At 36.7% G+C, this 10,507-nt stretch overlaps 1 protein-coding gene across 2 annotated transcripts; it reads right to left on the bottom strand.

Annotated features, from left to right (window-relative positions):
* Positions 1 to 4,579: 4,579 nt before the first annotated feature.
* On the bottom strand, positions 4,580 to 7,001 carry LOC306990860 (uncharacterized protein). 2 transcript variants are annotated; one of them, XR_013795954.1, is made up of 4 exons: positions 5,764 to 6,051; positions 5,571 to 5,603; positions 5,313 to 5,402; positions 4,580 to 5,227 (listed from the first exon to the last, which is right to left on the bottom strand). XR_013795954.1 is itself a non-coding variant. In XM_079598167.1 (4 exons), the coding sequence occupies exons 1-4, from the start codon at positions 6,913 to 6,915 to the stop codon at positions 5,136 to 5,138; spliced, it is 417 nt and encodes a 138-aa protein (XP_079454293.1). In that variant the 5' UTR covers positions 6,916 to 7,001; the 3' UTR covers positions 4,580 to 5,135. The 2 variants fall into 2 exon arrangements, 1 of the variants encoding a protein (XP_079454293.1); XM_079598167.1 differs by lacking the exon at positions 5,764 to 6,051 and adding an exon at positions 6,714 to 7,001.
* Between the last annotated feature and the right edge of the window lie 3,506 nt (positions 7,002 to 10,507).

Genomic DNA, 10,507 nt, shown 5'->3' with positions numbered 1-10,507 from the left:
TCTCTTCGGAGATACATTTAAAGCAGGAGATTCTGAAATAACCCAAAACAGACAAATTAATCATTAAATCTTCTTCTTGACCACGTTTACATGCATCATATTCCAACTATGGTCCATGTTTGGTTTAACCTTTAAATAAATAGTGGCTGGTTTCACTGACATGACTTAAGCCCCAGACTAACATGCATGTTTGAGCTGTCTTAACTGAAAGCAACTTGCACTGACATATCCTAAAATATGTCAGTGCCATTATTTTGTAAAAAAAAAAATCTTTTTTTTTTCTAAGGCACATGTAGAAAAAAATCTTAAATGTCCTAATTTAACTAAAGCCTACTCCTGGCTTAATCTTAAAGGATAATTCCGGTATTTAACACCTTGAGTCTATATTGTAGTTTGTTTTGGATGAACAAGAGTGGTGGACAACATTTTTTTGACAATGGTTCCTCTCTCGAGTTTTTGACTATAAAAGAATTGGCCATGGACCCATTTAACATTGGAGTCAATGGTCATGTCCGAAAATGTCATTAAAACAGCCAATAATGTTCGTTCACAAAACTGTTAAACTGACCGAGTGATTAGTGGTGTTCGTTGATGATTATAAACAATATATCGTCGCAATATATGATTCCAATCCGTTTATTTTGCTATACTGGAACTATTTTTTCAGACACTTCACAACCGTGTAACTTCCGCTCAATATTTGAATCTGAGGCGTTAGCACATTCCCGACCACTTGATGGCGATAACCGATGTTTATGTCTCGCGGGACACTCACGGTCACAGTCGAGTTCAACTTCATATTGCACTGGTCAGTGGTCACGGTTGTTTGTTTATTTCGCTTACTCTCCCGGAGCACAGTTGCTCTGCTCGCTAGCCTCATGAGAAACGGAAGCGAGCAAAAAGACTACAGCGACCAAATGTAAACAGCCCCCTTTCCGTTTCCGGTAGCACATTTATATTAACGAGCACTCAGTCCTTTAACAGAATTCAATGAGATTTTACAAAATGACGAATAAAACACGACAGAAACTGTATTTCGCAACACTTTTTGTTTCTGGAACATCAACTAACATCACTAATCACTCGGTGAGTTGCACAGTTTTGAAAACTAATGTTAAAGGCTGTTTTAATGACATTTTCGGACATGCACATTGACTCCAATGTTAAATGGGTCCATAGCCAATTCTTTTATAGTCAAAAACTCGAGAGAGGAACCATTGTCAAAAAAATGTTGTCCACCACTCTTGTTCATCCAAAACAAACTACAATATAGACTCAAGGTGTTAAATACCGGAATTATCCTTTAAGCCTGTCTGTGAAATCGGGCCTTAAAGATACAATATGTAACAATTTTGTAATAAAATATCCAAAAATCACTTGGCCAGTGTGATATATTTCCTGCAGTTATGTACTTACAATATCCCAAAAGTCTCCAAAGATTTTTTATTTCAGAGAAATTCCTATTTTAAATAATTGTCCGTCCCCGAAAAAAATGTCGCCTGTCAGTGACGCAATATCCGCTCTATCCTTGGTTTCCGCAATATCATGTGGACAAATGCGGAAGTGGTGGTTATAGCCGTTGTGTACATCATGGATCACGATTACTCTTTGGTGAGTAAGTTATTGAAGTGCCAACAAAACGTAAGCGTCCATATGATATGGGGATACACGCAGAATGTGTGACAAACGGAGGAATAAAACAAGGATAAATATCGGTGTGGCGTTTTCGAGATGGAGAGAGCTTCGCGAGAGAGAAGGGGGTCAAAATCAGTACAGTTCCTCTAGCTGGGACACGAACTCGGGTCTCCCACGTTATATGATGGCACACTTACCCAAGACACTATCGTGATGCAATATATCGTTATTATAAATTATACAAAATTGTCGGCCGCGTCCCCGCACCCACGCATGTAATTGCCTATTATGATTTCCGTCATTATTTTTAATATATTTGTGTACCAGGTGGGCCGGCCCACATTGGCCGGCCAGTCCGTTACCGAGACTGGCGGCAGTGCAATTAAATACAATCGGATATCTGTTGTTAAAAAATATTAAGCCATTACTTGCAAATGTCCGTTCAAATTAAATTTTACTACGATTGGTTTGAACACGTAAAACAACACTTCATTAACTATAAACATCCTAAAACTACACAGCATCAACCTAACAAATCATTTGACAAATAGCTGTAACAGGATAATATAGCATAACATTTCGCGTTCCTTGTAGTTAATTCATTATCATGACAAAAAATTTCGCGTTCAGAAGTACAGGTAATACAAAAACTAATAAATTACCTCATGATTCATTAATTCCATACGTCTCTGGATGTTGAAAACGACATCTCCCATCGTTCCACTCCTTCATAGCGTCAACAAGCTTCAAGCTTGTTATTGTTGGAAACAGCGCCCTCTTGTGGCTTAAAATCTTACATACTGTAGCTGTAAACTTTTATAATGACATATGCAGATGTAAATAAATACTACAGTAAATTTTCCAAAGAACTAATTTACATGAACATGACCAATTAATATAGATTCTTATTTCACCCAAACATTAGCTTAATCGGGTAATTGCAATCAGGTTAATACATTGTAATTAAATTGCTAACAAAAAAATGAATATGCCTCAAAGCAGAGAGGTCATGTGTTTGCTCAACAGAAACATAACCGTACTGATCACTCATGCTGAAATAAATCAAACTTTTTTTAACTGCAATTGAGGACATTTGGTATTTAATCAAAATTAAATAGAGATCACTTACTGTCAGACTGAACCTCCATAAGGAGCTGAAAAACAATGAAGATGAACAACTCCATTACAGCGAGTGTGAAAAGAGAAGAGACTCACACAATGGGTGAATTAGGAAGTAACACATTAGACCACAACAGTTTAATGCTTGTGCAGTCAGAACTACAGTATGAAGATGAACGTACTTCATGAGACAACATGTTCAGCAGATCTGGTCCACAGGTAACATTTTTTGTTGGCTCACAGACGCACATAATGTGTCACGCTCTGCCTGTTGTCCTTTCGTTTTCATGGACTTTGTTTGTTTCCTGTGTTCCTTTGTTCACGCCAGTCCTTAGTTGCCATGTATATTCATTTAATTAGCATACCTGTCAGTTTGAGTTAGGGTTGCCACCTTCAGTGTGGCAAAATAAGGGACACCCACCCCCCCACCCCCCACCCCCAAAAAATGCTCAACTTTTTTATGCTTTTATTGTTATAATTGTGATTTCATAATATGTAGATATGAATCCAACTAAAAGCTATTGAAAATATGTATTTTAGTCAAATAGCAAATGGTGTAGCTCTGCAGCCATCTACTAAAGTGATAATTTCTTTACTTTTAAAACAGCATTTTCCAAAAGATGGGCAAAAATCTTACACTAAACCATGTCAAATTATCTATATCCATGAACGTTAGAAATGTGGGTCTTTTATAAAGTGAATTTAACTTTTTTTTTTTTACTGTTTTTGTTTACAAAATATTTATTTATATAGCCTAAAGTAAAAAAAATATAATAAATCCTCCTAAAACTATAAATCCAAAAAAAAAAACTATTATGTTTCAAAATGACATTTTGTTGAAACAACACAAGTGTGACTTTTTTCCCCCCACACTAACATAAAAAACAGATATTATTCAAATTTATTAAGTGTTGTCAACTGTGCAAAGTCTCACATCATTTGGACAAATATAATGTTTTATTTATTTCAGCAAACGTCATTTGGGGTCAAAGACCCGAACAGCGCTACAAGGGGTTAAAAAACGTGCAGGTTTACAGCGCATGTTCACGAGACTATGTCGCTATAGAAACAAAGACGCTAAAATGCAATCACGCAATGAGCTTCTCTACTAAGAAATTGATTTCTTTATATTTGCTATTATCCATACTGCAAAATCCTTATGTTTTTATTCAACTATATGTGGGCCTAATGTAAAATACGGGACAAATCGCGTCCCTTATTGATTTGATACGGGACGCATCATCTTACTTGTAAATACGGGACGATTCCGTATTTTAAGGGACGGGTGGCAACCCTAGTTTGAGTTAATCACCCTAAAGAACAAGGTCGGTATTTTACACCTGTTTACAGATAGTTTCTGATGAACGGTTAAGACTAAGATTTGGACACATGCTGCTGTCCCGAGAATTTTCGGTTTATTTCGCTTATCAAGGTAACTTTTTTACTGAAATACTAAAATCTGTTTTGCACTTTTAACATATAGGCTACCGGCATCCACCATAATAACACACTAGCAGTAAAGAGAAAGTCACATGAATTAAAGTTCATCACAAGTAGCTTCCACAAGCTGATGTAAATACTAATAAATAGAAGGTGAACGCAGTGTCATGCACACACTAAAATATGGCAATAAACATTAATTTAATAACATAAGATGTAACATAAAACCCTGATGTACATAACTGAGAACAAAAAACTAAAAGAAACATAATTATTAAAAAACATCAAATTTAAAGTGTCACACAGGGAATTAATTTATACTAATTCACTGTCAATTATAAGATGATTTGTTCTTTTTACTTCCAGAAATGGCACATGTAACAATATTAATAATTTACTGTAAAATTACATGAATGTAATGCAGGTTAGATCTATTACATTTTTCATGTATATATGCCTATATAGTAAGGAAACTTTATGTTGGCCAATTAACATGGCATTTTTTACAGTCTTTTACAGTTAAAATTACTATTATTTTTTTTACAATGAATACAAACTGAACAATTCGAGCATTATATGCTAAGTTTGTTAAATAGTTTGCTGCAGTTAAAATGCAACTTCACTCAGTTGATTAAAAAGTGTTAAAAAAACTATAGCAATTAGATTTTATATTTTTTAAGCTTCAAATCTGTCAGTGAATCTGCATCACTGAACTGAGATGACTTGAAGATGATTTCAGCTCTGTTTAACATTTTACCAATATAAAATAAATTTTCTCCCAAAATCAAAATGTGGGAAAAGGTTAGATTCTGCCTTGGCTTGCTGATCAGTATATGAATTCAGTAGCTATATACCGGTACTGTAAATATACTATCATTCTTTCTGTACAAATAATTTTTTCTCTTTAGAGATGCAAGAAGTAAAGAAAAGAAACGGTTCATTCATGTTTTGCGGAGCACACAGAGGAAGTTAAGAGATGTTGTTTCCACATGACAGGAGCTGTAGATCACCTCTGTGAGAACGTCATCAGAACCTGCACAGATACACTTTATCATTATTATATGTTTTCTATCATGGAGCTCAGTTTATGAATAACTATACTTGCACATTGTACTTACTGGCAGAGTGGCAGAGACAGATGAATCCCATGAGTCCAGACAGAAATAAACCAATACCAGTGAAAACCAGCACTACTAAAAGCCATGAGACTGTCAAAGGACAAAAATAAGAATTTATTGTTTATATTTATATAATCAGATATATTATGTGCATATTTTTGGGGGGGTTAAATTTTGAGGAAATTTCCTAGGTGTGTTTTAGTTTCTACAGATATACAGAATATAAGTTTTGTATTGTGTTGTGAGTGAATGAACAACCTTCAGAGTGAATGTGATCAGGATGAGGAACAGCTGCAACAGAAAAGATATCAGATTAAATAATATTACAAAAAGAAAAAATTATTACAGACATCAGTGTTTATAGATGCTCTCATTGTCAGGAAAAGGATTCTTCATATTTAACATTTAACACAGATTTAATATTCTCTTATCAAAGCAATAATACACTTACATGTTTCTGACTCTCTGGTGGTTTCAGGAAGAGCAGAAGCTGGTATGAAAACAGCTGATAGAATCAACAGTGTGTCAGTGGGATGAGATATGAGAGATATGAAACTATTAGCCTATCAGTTGCCAGAGACAATGATCAATAATACAGTTTAGCTGCAATTTTACTGTATTACAATATTTGACTGCTAAATCCTGCGACTGACTAATCATAGTCACATAGGAAAGCTGTGCAATAAACTAACAATAATTTTTGAAGCAATTTAAAGTGAAATTAGAAAAATGCCTCTGTGTGCTTGTCAAGTGTTTGATTTTCAAAATAAAATTAAATAAAATTTTGGCTGTCAAAGTTTCACCAGTAGAGGTCGCTGTTGAAGATGCAAAGCGATGTCAAAAGAAAGCATTTAGTTTGCAAATACAACTATTTGGTTGTGGTATTAATACAATATAACATACAATAATATAATGTAAATATATTTTAAAAACCGAAAAGTAAGCTGGGAAGAATATGCAATTTAAAGTGAAATGCGCAAAATACCTCTGTATGCTTGTCAATGTCAAGTATGTTTTATTTAAAAAATAAATAAACTTCACTCACAAGTTGTTTTGTCTGTAAAAGTTTCACCAGTAAAGGTCGCTGTTGAAGATGCAAAGAGAATTCAAATGATGCATTTAGTTTGGAAATAAAACTCTAATTACAGTAGTACTGGTATTAATATTATAGTATGACATACAATATAACATAATATCAGAAATGCTCTACGAGAATCCTCTACAGGTATATTGAGAAATAAGGTTACTCACTTGTTTTTGTGGTAGTTGTCAAAGTTTGACCAGTAGAGGCTATCATTGGACAAATAAAAGTAATTAATTTGTTTAAGGAAAGTGATTAAGTTTTACTGTTGTATATAAATAAGTTATTTCAACATATGCATAATAAAAATAAAAAAATACTCTGGATTGTTATTGTCACTGGTTTGGAATCAAGAGATGGTACAATTACATCGAACATCTTCGCAGTGTAGAAGCAGGATATTCTCACAGATGACCTCTGACCTTCTGACCAAATACTGATCTGAGATCCAGTGAGTGAGAGCTGACAGAACTGTTCGGAGTTACTTTCTTTTCCATTTATGTTAAAGTAACACATCTCCATCTTCAGATCTTCAGTATTCTCACAGCTCAGCTGAACTGTCTCTGTTTCATTAATAACTGAAGATGATGCTGTTAATATGGCCGGTCGGAGAGCTAATAAAGAAAAAAGAAAAAGACTGAGTAATGACCAAAAAGCATTTTGATCGCTTGGTTTCTGTTTTTAAAATAGCTGCAGAGAAACCTCATTGCATCAACAGTCTCATTAGTATTTTCAGGATTCACACATTTTTGACGAAAGAAATTCCATGACTATGATCTTCCCAGTCATTCATGAATGTTAGATTATTGAATAATTACATTAATATTTGGACAGATTTATAAACGAAAACCAGTCAGTATCTGGTGTGACCACCATTTGCCTCACACAGTGCAACCAGTTGATCAGGTTGTTGATTGTGGCCTGTGGAGTGTTGGTCCACTCCTCTACAATGGCTGTGTGAAGTTGCTGGATATTGGCAGGACCTGGAACACGCGGTCGTATACGCCGATCCAGAGCATCCCAAACATGCTCAATGGGTGACATGTCCGGTGAGTATGCTGGCCATGAAGAACTGGGATGTGTTCAGCTTCCAGGAATTGTGTACAGATCCTTGAAACATGGGGCCGTGCATTATCATGCTGCAACATGAGGTGATGGTCGTGGATGAATGGCACAACAATGGGCCTCTGGATCTCGTCACGGTATCTCTGTGCATTCAAAATGCCATCAATAAAATGCACCTGTGTTCGTTGTCCATAACATACGCCTGCCCATACCAGAACCCCACCGCCACCATGGGCCACTCTGTTACAGCCCTTGGCTCCTTAATAATGGCAGAGAGTCTCTAACGGGTGCAATCTTTTATTCAGATTCAGCATGAGCACCGTGAAAACTAGAAGTAAACACAAATAGCAGGTTAATGAACCTTTGGCATGACATTTACAAATAAATTCTCACGTCCTTTACAGTGCATCATCATGCATTTGTGTATATGTGCAATACACGTTCAAAAATAACACATAAAACAATAATTTGCTCACTTAACACATGCAGCTTTCCTGGTACAATATTCACAACAAAACATTTTCAGTAGCAGTCAATATAGACATTTTACATCTAAAGTCTTATACATGGAGCCAAATAATACACACCTCGCTCCGCTCACCAAGGGTGCAAACTTTAGACTTGCTGCTTTCATGAATTAGCCGCTAGCTTGAAGGTCTCTGAACTAAACAGCACACAAATGTATAACATAAGACAAAGCAACGTCATAAAAACATCATGAAAACCGAATTACATAAACTAATTAATATTGCAGAGTGAACAGCACCAGGATTCCACAACCTGAGTTAACTTACATATGTTCCTGAGCATCTGAGATGAGTGAACTTAGGAGAGAGAAAATGTCGATCAGCTATACAGGTTTCTGGCACACAGCGTCAAAACCCAGTCACATGAATGACCTGACTGTGAATGCATTACCTCTAGCGACCTCCAGTGGCCACTTACACACTCGATCCACAACGTTGACATCAGCAAACCGCTCACCCACACGACGCCACACACTGTCGGCATCGAATGAGCATGTGCCCACTCAAGTCGGTTACAACGACGAACTGCAGTCAGGTCGAGACCCTGATGAGGACGACGAGCATGCTGATGAGCTTCCCTGAGACGGTTTCTGACAGTTTGTGCAGAAATTCTTTGGTTATGCAAACCGATTGTTGCAGCCGCTGTCTGGTGGCTGGTCTCAGACGATCATGGGCTGGTGTGGTTACACGTGGTCTGCCAAATTCTCTGAAACGCCTGCATTCAATTCACGGGCAACAGCTCTGGTGGACAGTCCTGCAGTCAGCATGCCAATTGCACGCTCCCTCAAAACTTGTGACATCTGTGGCATTGTGCTGTGTGATAAAGAGGAGTGGACCAACATTCCACAGGCCACAATAAACAACCTGATCAACTCTATGCAAAGGAGATGTGTTGCACTGCATGAGGCAAATGGTGGTCACGCAGGGGGCTTTTCGGAGCTTATTTGGACTCAATAAATCCTTATCTTGAGCCAAATAAGCATTCAGTCTGTATCTTTTATTTAGAATACATACATATGTCATTTACTTCTTTTAGTTTATCAAGAGATTTAAAGCGTCGTTTTTAAAGAGTGCGCATGTATGAACGTGCTCGTAAAAACGAGCCTATTAAATCTGTAAATAAAGCAAAATAACTGAGACAAATGAGATATAGTCCTTAGATGCCATGTCTGTGGCTCAACCTTAAGTTTATCAAGCGACGAGAATACTTTTTGTGCGCAAAAAAACCCTAAAATAACAACTTTATTCTACTATTAATTTTCTTCTGTGTGGGCCTCTGAGTGAGTTCACGTAGTGTAACAGCGCAGTGTTTCTCACTGCTTATCCCTTTAATAAGCAATAATTGTGAGTGTTTCTCACAACTCACTGCTTATCCCTTTAAGCAGTGAGTTACATCGCTGTACGGGAAACGCACCCCTGGTGAGTTATAGAGTTATCTAAAGCTATCCATTCTCTGACTACTAAATCCTCTTATTAGAGTTCTGTATAATATATAGCATAATATAATTTAGCCTAGTATTTTTGTAAACCCCCTGAATAGAAAACGTAGTGCACAAATCTTATTGTCCTTATTGTAATGTAGGCCTACAGTGATGATCAGTAGGAGGCAGTTCTACCAGAAAGACAAGAGAGAATAAATACTGTGACAATTAACATTTATTAAGAGCTCAGCAAGCAATCAAGTTCTTTGGCGTAGGTCTCGTCCATAGCTTGCAATAGGGTTCGGACTCTGCATATCTGAAGACGAAGGCAGGGGCGCAGTTGACCCCTTGCGAAGTAAAGGAAGGGGCCATCTGGTGGTGGTGGGGTGGATGGAGGAGAAAGACATCTTGGTGTTATGTGGAGAATGGAGGGAAGGACCCGTCTTGGTGGTGTTGGGGAGGATGAAGGGAAGGTCCCATCTTGGAGGTGGTGGGGAGGGTGGAGGTGAATGGAGCGACAGCATCTGCGAACTCAGACGTGTGTAAGTACCAACCTTTTATACCAAAAGTATTAGGATATGATTGGATAGATGAGAAGGTAATAAGTTACGTAACAATTGAGTCTTCCCGGCAGAACTAACGCTAGAGCTTCATAAGTTAAAATGTTCATGCATGATATAAATTGACAAACAATATTTGACATCAATTTGCATCTTAATGAATTGAAAGAGTAAGAAAAAATATAAAATTAAGAGATCAGATCCTCCTGAAATAAGTTTAAAGGGATATGTAGCAAATTAGCTCAAAAGGGAAATTATAACCAATTATAATTAATTACAAATGGATACGTTTTAGAATTGAGTGTAGCAGAATTAATAGTATGATTTTTTTAATCAGTTTGTCCAACGAACAGATAGCATAATCAATTCTAGTAAATAAATTATCTTCATGGCCAAGAAAGAATAACCTTTTCTAACTGTATACAGTAATAGGATATAGCTAGATCAAGATGTTTAAGTGACTTTGATTTTGTGTGTGGCAAACACAGAGACAATGATATAATGGCTTAATAAACGAAACTACGGGTAGGCTGCACACACA

This window comes from Phoxinus phoxinus, assembly GCF_949152265.1.
Source record: "Phoxinus phoxinus genome assembly, chromosome: 22".
In the NCBI taxonomy this organism is placed as follows: Eukaryota; Metazoa; Chordata; class Actinopteri; order Cypriniformes; family Leuciscidae; genus Phoxinus; species Phoxinus phoxinus.
The sequence above is the reverse complement of the archived record's forward strand: the minus strand, read 5'-3'. Positions and strand labels throughout refer to the sequence as shown.

Coding starts and splice junctions, on each gene's coding strand:
- LOC306990860 (XM_079598167.1), bottom strand. CDS start 6,915: ATGGAGATGTGTTACTTTAACATAAATGGAAAAGAAAGTAACTCCGAA. Junction 5,604..6,713: donor AGTGACAATAACAATCCAGA/GTATTTTTTTAT, acceptor TTTCTGTTGCAG/CTGTTCCTCATCCTGATCAC. Junction 5,228..5,312: donor CTGTCTCTGCCACTCTGCCA/GTAAGTACAATG, acceptor GTATCTGTGCAG/GTTCTGATGACGTTCTCACA.